This window comes from Solanum lycopersicum, chromosome 11 (assembly GCF_036512215.1).
Source record: "Solanum lycopersicum chromosome 11, SLM_r2.1".
Classification (NCBI taxonomy): Eukaryota; Viridiplantae; Streptophyta; class Magnoliopsida; order Solanales; family Solanaceae; genus Solanum; species Solanum lycopersicum.
This window is the reverse complement of record NC_090810.1, coordinates 12,095,256-12,109,418: the sequence shown is the minus strand read 5'-3', so window position 1 is coordinate 12,109,418 and position 14,163 is coordinate 12,095,256. Positions and strand designations below refer to the sequence as shown.

Here is a 14,163-nt window from a genome sequence, read left to right as displayed (position 1 = left end):
TGTTTTCTGTACCAGTACCTCAGGTTCCGGGAGTACAACATGCAGCTGCTGTGGCTCCCCGCATGGATGCATCATTGGAAGTATTCACATTTCCTCGATTGAGTACACGGTCTATAATAACAGGTGATCAACATAAACTTTTCACTAAGTTCTTAAAGTTGAAACCTCCAGTCTTCGAGGGTGCTTAATCTGAAGATGCCAATGATTTTCTGGTTGATTGTCATGAGCTGATACATAAGATGGACATAGTAGAACGATTCGGTGTTGAGTTTGTGACCTATTAATTTCAGGGAGATGCCAAAATGTGGTGGCGCTCGTATGTCGAGTGTCAACCAGCGCAGGCACCACCCATGACTTGGGAATCATTTTCTAGCTTATTTATGGAGAAGTATATACCCCGGACTTTGAGGGATAGGAGGAGAGATGAGTTCCTGATCCTAGAGCAAGGAAGGATGTCTATTGCTGCTTATGAGGCTAAATTTCGTGCACTATCCAGGTATGCCTTTCAGCTTTTCTTCAGTCCACAAGAGCGGATTCGTCGCTTTGGGAAAGGATTGAGGTAAGATTTGCAGATTTCAGCCTTACAGGTAGCTGCTGCAGCAAAATCTTTTCAGGAAGTGGTTGATTTTGTGATAGAGGTAGAGGGGGTGAAGCCAAACGACTTCACCACAACATCTACATTTAAGAAGTTTCGTAAGGGATGTGAGTTTAGTGGTTCTTACTCCAGAGGGCAGAGTTCAGGAGGTTACCCAGCCCGTCCTATTCAGTATTCACTGCAGGCTGTAGCTTGGGATCCATCGTAGACCGGTCAGCATTTTTCCGTCACTGTATATGGGATCGGAGTGTCACATTCCGACACAATAACGTTAAAGGAAACAAATCTTGAATTAACTTAATATACTAAAACTCAAAGAACCTATTTCCCAAATGAGTATGGTGTGGAGGCCTGAATCCTCATAGGTATGCTTGATGTTGTGATTGAGGGTGTACCTATCACGGTGTTGTTGTCAATGGTTCATGTGTTTATTGCTTGCTACTTGTTAAGTATTATAGCTGATTTTATACTATTGTTTAATATATATTGATTTCTATTTTGAGTTGGCCGATGATACCTACTCAGTACGTGTTCCTTTTACTGACCCCTACTCAGATTTTCTTCCTTGTTATTTTGTGGAGTGCAGCAAGGGTACCATCGACTTCGACTCACCCTAAACTCTAGCCATTCTCCAGCACATCAAACTTCAGGGTGAGATACCATTCTTAGCTCGAGCTGGATTCTCTCCTTCATGTCTTGATGTCCTTGAAGTTCGGACATGGACCATCTTTTTATTCATTTTAGCTCCTTAAATACTTTTAGATTTGGTATTTTGAGGATAGATGTTCTTGATGTGATGACTTCCAGATTTTGGGGATAATAAGTATTAAACTTTACAAGTTTATTTAATTGACTAAGTTAATAAGTTTTGGATCTTCCACGTTTTTTTTTGCTATTCATAACTGATATAATGGTAAATGTTGGGTTTTAGATTTGTTGGTTCGCTCACCTAGTAGGCTAAAGGTGGGTGCCATTCACGACTCTTTTTGGGTCATGACAGTCGTATTAATTTTAATATATATTAAATATAGAAGACTTGGACTTGGACCTTGGTCTTGGGCTTGGATCGAAACTTAAAATAAATATTTCATCTATACGTAAGAATTTTTTAACAGACAAGAGTAACATATATAGATATAATGGTCATATCATACGTATATGTTTGTAATGCGAATCAAATAGTACAAAATAGGTCAAAAATAAAAGAGACCAAAACAGAAGATGGCGATAATGAAAGTTTGAGAAATCTCTTCACAATATCTAGGCATGGTTTCAAAACAATATTCGTCTATGCTTCGTCAGTATCTTCTTCTCTGTCTTCTTTGAAAACGTCCGTAGCAATTATATGATGCACTGACCAGTGATACTTTAAATTGAAGCTTGAAGAATCATCTGCTTTGATTCATCATCTCCGTCTATATTTGTTTCTTCCCTTAAATATCTGTCCATTTCAGGGACACCGATGGACTGTCGGATTCCTTTGGTGTAATCTGCATCTGGAATGAAAATCTGTCGCACCTCGTCCACTAGCCCTGCATGCAACACAAATTTAAAGAAGAGTTTTATTTAGTAGAACATATATTTGATAACCAAAAGTAGAAAATTATATAAGAAAAGTCTTTAGCTAGCTGCATGATAGTATATCTGTATTGATACATAGAATAATTACAAAAATTACCTGCTTTGACCATTTGATCAACCCTCATGTCAACTCTACGGTTCAAGACTGATTGCTCAACATCAATCCAAATAAAGCAACTATCATACATATATTTGAACTTGAACACAGGATCTTCAACAAGTTTTTCAATATATGAATTTGACCCTCCAACAATAATTGGAACACGTTGAGTCTTCAGTATTTTTTCCATATAGACGACAGCTTGCAAACAAAAATCTTCAGCTGTGAAGTCAAAATCTGGTTCAATTTCACCTAAGAAAATGTAATGAAATTAACTTTCTCAGAATTGAAAGAAATATTTTTTTAATAGTAAAGTAAATTTTTTTTCACTAGAATCAATGATTACTATCATAAAATTATCTAGGTAGTCATTTGATATAAGTATTCTTGAGAATAAACATATATACCTAACAAATAGTGTCGTACACCTTTTTTGTCAGCGTGTATGATCTTGTTTGTAACAATTTCGAGTCTCTTGTAAACTTGCATTTTATCTGAGTTGATTATTTCTCCTCCAAAATGGGTGGCAACGTCAACAGAGAAACGGGATTTTCCCGTTCCTGTGGCCACCATTATGAAGATCACTTTTTTCTTGTTGAACTCTTCATTGTTGATGAAAGTAGTCATTTTATCTACAAAAAAAAATATTAATTAGTTTAGAATAGTGAATTCATAAAGTCAGACATTTAAAAATCTTGTAAATATAAAACTAGTAAATAGAAACTTTGCTTGACTTGGAATATACTATCTAAAAATATAAAATTTTCTTGATGCGGGAAGTGAAAAAAAATAACATTCAGCTTTTATAGTAAAACCTTTTTGTGGACTTATTAATTGACATACCAATTTCATAATTACTGATATATTTAGGATAAGAATGACTTTTAAAAGTTTAAAGATATGTCAACTTTAATTTTGGCAATTATTATTAAATATATTTTCGAATAAAGTAAGTAGTGTACGTTGTTAGGAGATCAGAAAGAGCTGGACTTTTATAGTAAAAATGTAATTTTTTATAGACTTATTAATTAGCAAACCAAATTAAATATATACCAATTCACATCTTTAAGAATAACAATATTTCAATATAAAATTTAGAGTATTTCACCCTAAATTTTGGCGATAATGCATAAATTGTTTTAGGATGACGTTTCTGTATGTATATTGTTATGAGATCACAAGTAGTTACAAATGGTTGGTACAATGAATTCAATAATATTTCTGACAGAATATATTTAAGTGATGATGCGTCAAATCATACACTATTCAACAACACATCATAATTGTTAACTCTAATTCCATAAGAGGGAAGTGAACAATTATCGATAACTATTTCAATTACGAGTATTTTTATTGACTTGTTCACCATATAATAATAGATAAGGACTTTATTGAATTAAGCTTCAATCACCGTGATAGAATTGGGTAAAATATATTTATTACCGTTAGATTACAAATTTACTATTTTATCTTCTTTGTCTATGTGACATTTTTAAGTATTGACTAAAGAATTCTATTCTTCAAAATCCTTTTAGGGTGGAATCTTCCCGAACATATATGGTGAGTTATTATTTTATCACTCTATTAGCTTAACATTATGAGTGATCTCATGTAATTATGTACGTACGTATTTGTATTAATATATATTAAATATAGAAGACTTGGACTTGGACCTTTGTCTTGGGCTTGGATCGAAACTTAAAATAAATATTTCATCTATATATAAGAATTTTTTAACAGACAAGGGTAACATATATAGATATAATGATCATATCATACATATATGTTTGTAATGCGAATCAAAAAGTACAAAATAGGTCGAAAATAAAAGAGACCAAAACAGAAGATGGCGATAATGAAAGTTTATGTACACTCAATAATAATATTGTGATGATCGCTTTAGAGAAATCTCTTCACAATATCTAGGCATGGTTGCAAAACAGTATTCCTCCATGCTTCGTCAATATCTTCTTCTCTGTCTTCTTTGAAAACATCCGTAGCAATTATATGATGCACTGACCACATTTTCTCGCTTATTAATCGTTGAATCTTGTCAAGTTGGTTACAAATTAACATACAAGTGTTACGCTTGATAATTGAAATTGAAGCTTGAAGAATCATCTTCTTTGATTCATCATCTCCGTCTATATTTGTTTCTTCCCTTAAATATCTGTCCATTTCAGGGACACCGATGGACCGTCGGTTTCCTTTGGTGTAATCTGCATCTGGAATGAAAATCTGTCGCACCTCATCCACTAGCCCTGCATGAAACACAAAATTAAAGAAGAGTTTTATTTAGTAGAAAATATATTTGATAACCAAAAGTAGAAAATTATAAAAGAAAAGATTTTAGCTAGCTGTATGATAGTATATCTGTATTGATACATAAAATAATTACAAAAATTACCTGCTTTGACCATTTGATCAACCCTCATGTCAACTCTACGGTTCAAGACTGATTTCTCAACATCAATCCAAATAAAGCAACTATCATACTTATATTTGAACATGGACACAGGATCTTCAACAAGTTTTTCAATATATGAATTTGACCCTCCAACAATAATTGGAACACGTTGAGTCTTCAGTATTTTTTCTATATAGACGACAACTTTCAAACAAAAATCTTCAGCTGCGAAGTCTGAATCTTGTTCAATTTCACCTAAGAAAATGTAATCAAATTAACTTTCTCAAAATTGAAAGAAATATTTTTTAGTAGTAAAGTATATTTTTTTCACTAGAATCTACAATTACTATTATAAAATTATCTAGGTAGTCATTTGATATAAGTATTCTTGAGAATAAACACATATACCTAACAAATAGTGTCGTACACCTTGTTTCTCAGCGTGTGTGATCTTGTTTGTAACAATTTCAAGTCCCTTGTAAACTTGCATTTTATCCGAGTTGATTATTTCTCCTCCAAAATGGGTGGCAACGTCAATAGAGAGACGGGATTTTCCCGTTCCTGTGGCCCCCATTATGAAGATCACTTTTTTCTTGTTGAACTCTTCATTGTTGATGAAAGTACTCATTTTATCTACAAAAAAATATTAACTAATTTAGAATAGTGAATTCATAAAGTGAGACATTAAAAAATCTTGTAAATATATAAAACTAGTAAATAGAAACCTTGCTTGACTTGGAATATACTATCTAAAAATATAAAATTTTCTTGATGGGGGAAGTGAAAAAAAATTACATTCAGCTTTTATAGTAAAACCTTTTTGTGGACTTATTAATTAACATACCAATTTCATAATTACTGATATATTTAGGATAAGAATGACTTTTAAAAGTTTAAAGATATGTCAACTTGAATTTTGGTAATTATTATTAAATATATTTTAGAATAAAGTAAGTAGTGTACGTTGTTAGGAGATCACAAAGAGCTGGACTTTTATAGTAAAAATGAAATTTTTTATCGACTTATTAATTAGCCAACCAAATTAAATATATACAAATTCACATCTTTAAGAATAACAATATTTCAATATAAAATTTAGAGTATTTCACCCTAAATTTGGGCGATAATGCTTAAATTGTTTTAGGATGACGTTTCTATATGTATATTGTTTTGAGATCACAAGTAGTTACAAATGGATTGTACAATGAATTCAATAATATTTTAGACAGAATATATTTAAGTGATGATGCATCAAATCTTACACTATTCAACAACACATCATAATTGTTAACTCTAATTCCATTAGAGGGAAGTGAACACTTATCGATAACTATTTCAATTACGAGTATTTTTATTGACTTGTTCACCATATAATAATATATAAAGACTTTATTGAATGAAGCTTCAATCACCGTGATAGAATTGGGTAAAATATATTTATTACCGATAGATTACAAATTTACTATTTTATCTTCGTTGTCTATGTGACATTTTTAAGTATTGACTAAAGAATTCTATTCTTCAAAATACTTTTAGGGTGGAATCTTCCCGAACATTTATGGTGAGTTATTATTTTATCACTCTATTAGATTAACATTATGAGTGATCTCATGTAATTATGTACGTACGTATTTGTATTAATATATATTAAATATAGAAGACTTGGACTTGGACCTTGGTCTTGGGCTTGGATCGAAACTTAAAATAAATATTTCATCTATACATAAGAATTTTTTAACAGACAAGAGTAACATATATAGATATAATGGTCATATCATACATATATGTTTGTAATGCGAATCAAACAGTACAAAATAGGTCAAAAATAAAAGAGACCAAAACAGAAGATGGCGATAATGAAAGTTTATGTACACTCAATAATTATATTGTCATGATCGCTTTTGAGAAATCTCTTCACAATATCTAGGCATGGTTGCAAAACAGTATTCCTCCATGCTTCATCAATATCTTCTTCTCTGTCTTCTTTGAAAACATCCGTAGCAATTATATGATGCACTGACCACATTTTCTCGCTTATTAATCGTTGAATCTTGTCAAGTTGGTTACAAATTAACATACGAGTGTTACGCTTGATACTTTAAATTGAAGCTTGAAGAATGATCTTCTTTGATTCATCATCTCCGTCTATATTTGTTTCTTCCCTTAAATATCTGTCCATTTCAGGGACACCGATGGACCGTCGGATTCCTTTGGTGTAATCAGCATCTGGAATGAAAATCTGTCGCACCTCATCCACTAGCCCTACATGCAACACAAATTTAAAGACTAGTTTTATTTAGTAGAACATATATTTGATAACCAAAAGTAGAAAATTATATAATAAAAGTTTTTAGCTAGCTGTATGATAGTATATCTGTATTGATACATAAAATAATTACAAAAATTACCTGCTTTGACCATTTGATCAACCCTCATGTCAACTCTACGGTTCAAGACTGATTGCTCAACATCAATCCAAAAAAAGCAACTATCATACTTATATTTGAACATGGACACAGGATCTTCAACAAGTTTTTCAATATAAAAATTTGACCCTCCAACAATGATTGGGACACGTTGAGTTTTCAGTATTTTTTCTATATAGACGACAGCTTGCAAACAAAAATCTTCAGTTGTTAAGTCTGAATCTGGTTCAATTTCACCTAAGAAAATGTAATCAAATTAACTTTCTCAGAATTGAAAGAAATATTTTTTTAATTGTAAAGTATATTTTTTTCACTAGAATCTATAATTACTATTATAAAATTATGTAGGTAGTCATTTGATATAAGTATTCTTGAGAATAAACATATATACCTAACAAATAGTGTGTAAACCTTGTTTCTCAGCGTGTGTGATCTTGTTTGTAACAATGTCAAGTCCCTTGTAAACTTGCATTTTATCAAGGTTGATTATTTCTCCTCCAAAATGGGTGGCAACGTCAACAGAGAGATGGGACTTTCCTGTTCCTGTGGCCCCCATTATGAAGATCACTTTTTTCTTGTTGAACTCTTCATTGTTGATGAAAGTACTCATTTTATTTACAAAAAAAATATTAATTAGTTTAGAATAGTGAATTTATAAAGTCAGACATTAAAAAATCTTGTAAATATAAAACTAGTAAATAAAAACCTTGCTTGACTTGGAATATACTATCTAAAAATATAAAATTTTCTTGATGGGGGAAGTGAAAAAAAATTACATTTAGCTTTTATAGTAAAATCTTTTTGTGGACTAATTAATTGACATACCAATTTCATAATTACTGATATATTTAGGATAAGAATGACTTTTTAAAGTTTAAAGATATGTCAATTTGAATTTTGGTAATTATTATGAAATATATTTTAGAATAAAGTAAATAGTGTACGTTGTTAGGAGATCACAAAGAGCTGGACTTTTATAGTAAAAATATAATTTTTTATAGACTTATTAATTAGCAAACCAAATTAAAATACAAATTCACATCATTAAGAATAAGAATATTTCAATATAAAATTTAGAGTATTTCACCCTAAATTTTGGCGATTAAGCTTAAATTGTTTTAGGATGACGTTTCTATATGTATATTGTTATGAAATCACAAGTAGTTATAAATAGATTGTACAAAGAATTCAATAATATTTCTGACAGAATATATTTAAGTGATAATGCGTCAAATCTTACACTATTTAACAACACATCATAAGTGTTAAGTCTAATTCCATAAGAGGGAAGTGAACAATTATCGATAATTATTTTAAATACGAGTATTTTTATTGACTTGTGCACCATATAATAATAGATAAGGACTTTATTGAATCAAGCTTTAATCACCTTGATAGAATTAGGTAAAATATATTTACTACCGATAGATTACAAATTTACTATTTTATCTTCTTTGTCTATGTAACATTTTTAAGTATTGACTAAAGAATTCTATTCTTCAAAATCTTTTTAGGGTGGAACATTCCCGAACATTTATGGTGAGTTATTATTTTATCACTCTATTAGCTTAACATTATGAGTGATCTCATGTAATTATGTACGTACGTATTTGTATTATTATATATAAATATAGAAGACTTGGACTTGGACCTTGGTCTTGGGCTTGGATCGAAACTTAAAATAAATATTTCATCTATACGTAAGAATTTTTTAACAGACAAGAGTAACATATATAGATATAATGGTCATATCATACGTATATGTTTGTAATGCGAATCAAACAGTACCAAAGTAAAAAATAAAAGAGACCAAAACAGAAGATGGCGATAATGAAAGTTTATGTACACTCAATAATAATATTGTGATGATCGCTTTTGAGAAATCTCTTCACAATATCTAGGCATGGTTGCAAAACTGTATTCGTCTATGCTTCGTCAGTATCTTCTTCTCTGTCTTCTTTGAAAACGTCCGTAGCAATTATATGATGCACTAAACACATTTTCTCGCTTATTAATCGTTGAATCTTGTCAAGTTGGTTACAAATTAACATACGAGTGTTACGCTTGATACTTGAAATTGAAGCTTGAAGAATCATCTGCTTTGATTCATCATCTCCGTCTATATTTGTTTCTTCCCTTAAATATCTGTCTATTTCAGGGACACCGATGGACCGTCGGATTCCTTTGGTGTAATCTGCATCTGGAATGAAAATTTGTCGCACCTCCTCCACTAGCCTTGCATGCAACACAAATTTAAAGAAGAGTTTTATTTAGTACAACATATATTTGATAACCAACAGTGTTATTAACAAAATTATATATGAAAAGTTTTTAGCTAGATGCATGATAGTATATCTTGATTGATACATAAAAAGTACCTTCTTTTACCATTTGATCAACCCTCATGTCAACTCTACGGTTCAAGACTCATTGCTCAACATCAATCAAAATAAAGCAACTATCATACTTATATTTGAACATTAACACGCGATCTTCCACAAGTTTTTCAATATACGAATTTGACCCTCAAACAATAATTGGAACACGTTGAGTCTTAAGTATTTTTTCTATATAGAAAACAACTTGCAAACAAAAATCTTTAGCTTTGAAGTCTGAATTAGTTAAATTTCTCCTACGAAGATTGATCAAATTAACTTTCTCAGAATTGAAAGAAATATTTTGTTAATAGTATAGTATATTTTTCACTAGAATCTATAATTACTACTATAAAATTATCTAGGAAATCATTTAATGTAAGTATTCTTGAGAATAAACATATATACCTAACAAATAGTGTCGTACACCTTGTTTCTCACTGTGTGTGATCTTGTTTGTACCTATTTCAAGTCCCTTGTAAACCTTCATTTTATTCTAGTTGATTATTTCTACTCGAAAATGAGTGGCAAGGTCAACAGAGAGACGGGATTTTCCCGTTCCTGTGGCCCTCATTCTTAAGATAACTTTCTTCTTGTTGAACTCTTTATTGTTGATGAAAGTATTCATTTTATCTACACACAAAAAAAAATTAGTTTATCATAGTTAATTCATAAAGTCAGACATTAAAAATTTTGTAAATATAAAGCTAGTAAGTAGAAACCTTGCTTGACTTTGAATATACTATCAAAAAATATAAATTTACTTGATGGTCGATGAGTAAAAAAATACATTAAGCTTTTATGGTAAAATCATTTTGTATACTTATTAATTGACATACGAATTTCATAATTACTGATATATTTTAGGATAAGAATGACTTTTAAAAGATTATAGATAGGTCAACTTAAATATTGGTAATTATTATTAAATATATTTTCTAATAAAGTTATTAGTGTTCATTGTTATCAGATCACATAGAGTTGGGCTTTTAGAGTAAAAATGTGATTTTTATAGACTTATTAATTAGTAAAAAAAATTAAATATATATAAATTCATATCTTTTAGAATAAGAATAGTTCATTAAAAAGTTTAGAGATATCTCACCTTAAATTTTGGCGATTAAGCTTAAATTATTTTAGGATAAGGTTTCTAGATGTATATTGTTATGAGATCACAAGTAGTTACAAAAGGATAGTACAAAGAACTCAACAATATTTCTGATGGAATATATTGAAGTGGTAATGCGTCAAATCTTACCCTATTCCAAAACACATAATAAGTATTAAGTCTAATTCAATAAGAGGGAAGTGAACAATTATCAAAAACTAATTCAATTACGAGTATTTATAATAACTTGTGTACCATATAATAATAGATAAGGATTTTATTGAATCAAGCTTCAATCACCGTGATAGAATTAGGTAGTATATATTCATTACTGATAGATTCCAAATTTGCTATTTTATCTTCTTTGTCTATGTAACATTTTTAAGTATAGGGTTAAGAATTCTATTCTTTAAAATCCTTTTAGGGTGAAATCTTCCCGAACATTTATGGTGATTTGTTATTTTATCACTCTATTATCATGACATTATGAGTGATGTCATGTCATTGTTTACGTACGTATTTGTATTAATATATATTAAATATAGAAGACTTGGACTTGGGTCTTTGGCTTAGATCGAAACTTAAAATAAATATTTCATCTATAGATAAGAATTTGTTTAAAGACAAGAGTAAAATATATAGAAATAAGGGTCATATCATACATATATATTTGAACATTCTGAAACTTTGCGAAAAGGGAAGGAACTATCTTGAAGATTCGTGACACGAATTCGGCACTTTAGGTATGTTAAGACTTTTTAGACTTGTTGAAGGAAGTTTTCCTAATTAAATATAAAAAATTAAAATAGACAAAGGGGTAAGGGCGAAATATGGGGGTCTCGTATCAATGGTGTGATGGGCATTGGTATGAGTGCCGGTGTTATAAAATGAAAAGTTACTACTATATAATGCGGATTGTAACTTGAGAATTTCCAAACCATATGGGCATTAGCTTATATATTATTTACTTGAAATTATTGTGTGATTATGTTTTCTTTATTACACCCGTATAGTTGTGATAATTGAGGTGGTTATGTATTATGTTGATATTTTATTGAGTGAGATGCATCACCATCCCCTTATATTGCAATAATATTGTGTACATGCACTCACATGAGATTGGGTATAAGTTTGGTACATGGAGATCGTCGGTGATAGGGATGATAAGATGTTCAGATTTTAATTTGGGCACGTAGAAACTGTCTGTGCGGAAATTGTTTGATATTATTATAGTGCGTTTAGATCGTCTACACAGTCACGTGAAGATCATCCATGTTGGTATATGGACCTCGCGATTCCCCCATGGGTCATGAGCTATCGATGTATTTTCGAGGAGTATCGTTTATATACGGTTGAGTAAGTACATGGTATTCTAAAACATATCATCACATGGTATCATATTACATTGCATTTCATCACATCAGCCATTCTTGATGGTGATATGTTTTTGTTTGGTATTTGAAAAGTACTTGATGTTTGATTACCTTTATTAATTGAACTAAAGTAGTAGAATATATATACTTATATAATTTAAGAATTTATTTTTGAAATATAAACTCCCGTCACTACTTCTTCGTTGTCGGACAATGAGACATACTTGGTACACGTGGCTTCATACACATACTACACGTGTTGCACTCTCTATGGTGCATATTCAATTCCGAATAGGAGCACATCGCGAGGAGCAGTTTGAGTCCGAGTTTGGAGTGTCTTGGAGTTGTGGTGAGCGGCTTGGCTGTTCTGTGGCCCGCACCCCCCTCTATCTTTTACTTATTCTGTTATTCAGTATTCAGGAAGGATATCCCTTATGTTATATTTGTCATTTTAGTTCCAAACTTGCATCGTATTTTAGAAGCTCTTGTACTTATGGCTCCAATTCATGGGTAGTACTTTTTTTAAGTTTTACGCATTCGTACTTATAAGAAACACAGAGTTGGATATTTGGATAATTTTTGTCTTTTCACTAATTAGTTAGTTAAGTTTGTTTGAATATGTTGGTTGGCTTACCTATTTGTTGGGAACATAGCTGCCATCACGACTCGTGATTTTTGGGTCATGAAAAATTTTGTATCAGAGCCCTAGGTTCATCGATCTCACGAGTACAAGAGCAATGTCTACTAGAGTCTTGGGAATCAGTATGAAGACGTCCATACCTATCTTTGAGAGTCTATAGGACATTTAGGAAATATTCTATTCTTTCATTAACTATCGTGCACACTTGACCTTTTTGAAATTCTAATTTTGATATCTCATTCTCTAAGAAGGTGAGAACTCGTACAACGGCAAGTGGTGGTAAGAATCCTATTCCTGCGCTTGCTTCTACGAACACTATACGAGGTAGAGACAAGAGAAAAGCTCAAGGTCGGGGTAGGGGACGTATTGCAGCACCTGTGGTAGGTCAAGGACCAATAGTTACCCAGGGTCGTGATAAGACCGTACCTTCTGATGTAGAAGTTATTCATGGGGATGGTTAAGATCGTGTCGTTGGGGATAGACCAGCTCAGGCTCCACCTAGTACTATTGTCACCCAGTGCTTCAAGATACCTTGGCTCGTATGCTAGGACTCCTAGAGGGGATGGCTCAGGCAGGAGCTTTTTTTGTCACTTCTGATGGCTCACTGACCCGTGTCGGAGGTCAGACTTCATATCCGATAGTTACTCCATATTCTCAGACTCCCTGGACTCATCCAGCTTCTACTATAGCTCCTCGTTTGGATAGTATGGAGTTTCCAGATATGACATCATATTTGGTGAACAAGCCTTCTATGACAATTGATGAGCAAAAGATGTTTGGGAAGTTCATACTAATGAATCCTCCTACTTATACTGGTGCCTTAACTAACGATGCATATGAATTTATAGTTAGTTGTCATGAGAGGTTGTATAATCTTTGATTGGTAGAGTCTCATGGAGTTGACGATACAATTTTTAGATGACTAGCTCTGCCAAACAGTGGTGGAGGGACTATATTAGTAGTAGGCTAGCTGGATCCTCTCCACTATCTTGGACTCAGTTTACTCAGGCATTTCTATCAAAATTTGTTGCATGTAGTGAGAGGGCGCGCAAGAGGACCTAGTTTGAGGGTTTGAAGCAAAGTAGTATGTTAGTTGCAAAGTATGAGGGTAAATTTCATGCCTTGGCAAGAAATGCTTCGATGATACTTCCTACGGAGGCTGAGAGAGAAAGAAGGTTGGTTAAGGGGCTGATTATTCCGATTCGTCTAGGATTTTTTCAAGTTAATGCTTCTTGTCTTCCATTCCAGAAAGTGGTGGATGCTGCTGCGGAGTTGGAGATGATTCGATATGAGGGATTTGAGCAGCGTGAGGGCAATAGGACCCGTTATTTAGGTGATTTTGGTGGTGCTCCTCCTAGGAGTCGGGGTTTTGTAGAAAGAGGTTATAACTCGTAGTCTATCAGACCCATTCATGCTGCTATACCTATGTTTGAGGCTAGTTACACTATGCATAGTTCTTCGAGCTCAATGCATACTTCACATGTTCATCTTCTAGGCCTATAGTTTGTGGAGGGCATTCTGGTCGGTCATGTTCCTCTCATCAGCCTGTGTCTTGTAT

General features: G+C 32.3%; 3 protein-coding genes across 3 annotated transcripts; all 3 read right to left on the bottom strand.

The window, feature by feature from the left end:
* Positions 1 to 1,963: 1,963 nt before the first annotated feature.
* On the bottom strand, positions 1,964 to 2,903 carry LOC138339229 (adenylate isopentenyltransferase 5, chloroplastic-like). Its single transcript, XM_069290811.1, has 3 exons — positions 2,684 to 2,903; positions 2,274 to 2,528; positions 1,964 to 2,127 (listed from the first exon to the last, which is right to left on the bottom strand). Exons 1-3 carry the CDS (start codon positions 2,901 to 2,903, stop codon positions 1,964 to 1,966), a joined length of 639 nt encoding a protein of 212 aa, XP_069146912.1.
* Positions 2,904 to 4,175: 1,272 nt separating this feature from the next.
* LOC101254755 (adenylate isopentenyltransferase 5, chloroplastic-like) lies at positions 4,176 to 6,709 on the bottom strand. The gene is made up of 4 exons (XM_069290810.1): positions 6,556 to 6,709; positions 5,092 to 5,316; positions 4,684 to 4,938; positions 4,176 to 4,537 (listed from the first exon to the last, which is right to left on the bottom strand). The coding sequence occupies exons 1-4, from the start codon at positions 6,707 to 6,709 to the stop codon at positions 4,176 to 4,178; spliced, it is 996 nt and encodes a 331-aa protein (XP_069146911.1).
* Positions 6,710 to 6,781: 72 nt separating this feature from the next.
* LOC138339228 (adenylate isopentenyltransferase 3, chloroplastic-like) lies at positions 6,782 to 7,665 on the bottom strand. Its single transcript, XM_069290809.1, has 3 exons — positions 7,521 to 7,665; positions 7,092 to 7,346; positions 6,782 to 6,945 (listed from the first exon to the last, which is right to left on the bottom strand). The coding sequence occupies exons 1-3, from the start codon at positions 7,663 to 7,665 to the stop codon at positions 6,782 to 6,784; spliced, it is 564 nt and encodes a 187-aa protein (XP_069146910.1).
* Positions 7,666 to 14,163: the final 6,498 nt, after the last annotated feature.

Excerpts from the sequence above, each read along its gene's own strand:
- LOC101254755 (XM_069290810.1), bottom strand. The coding sequence starts at position 6,709 with ATGTGGTCAGTGCATCATATAATTGCTACGGATGTTTTCAAAGAAGAC. Across the intron at positions 5,317-6,555 it reads TGACAATATAATTATTGAGT|ATAAAATGAGTACTTTCATC; the intron begins GTACATAAACTT and ends ATTTTTTTGTAG. Across the intron at positions 4,939-5,091 it reads TGTACGACACTATTTGTTAG|GTGAAATTGAACAAGATTCA; the intron begins GTATATGTGTTT and ends ACATTTTCTTAG.
- LOC138339229 (XM_069290811.1), bottom strand. The coding sequence starts at position 2,903 with ATGACTACTTTCATCAACAATGAAGAGTTCAACAAGAAAAAAGTGATC. Across the intron at positions 2,529-2,683 it reads TGTACGACACTATTTGTTAG|GTGAAATTGAACCAGATTTT; the intron begins GTATATATGTTT and ends ACATTTTCTTAG. Across the intron at positions 2,128-2,273 it reads TGATCAAATGGTCAAAGCAG|GGCTAGTGGACGAGGTGCGA; the intron begins GTAATTTTTGTA and ends TGTTGCATGCAG.
- LOC138339228 (XM_069290809.1), bottom strand. The coding sequence starts at position 7,665 with ATGGGGGCCACAGGAACAGGAAAGTCCCATCTCTCTGTTGACGTTGCC. Across the intron at positions 7,347-7,520 it reads CACACACGCTGAGAAACAAG|GTGAAATTGAACCAGATTCA; the intron begins GTTTACACACTA and ends ACATTTTCTTAG. Across the intron at positions 6,946-7,091 it reads TGATCAAATGGTCAAAGCAG|GGCTAGTGGATGAGGTGCGA; the intron begins GTAATTTTTGTA and ends TGTTGCATGTAG.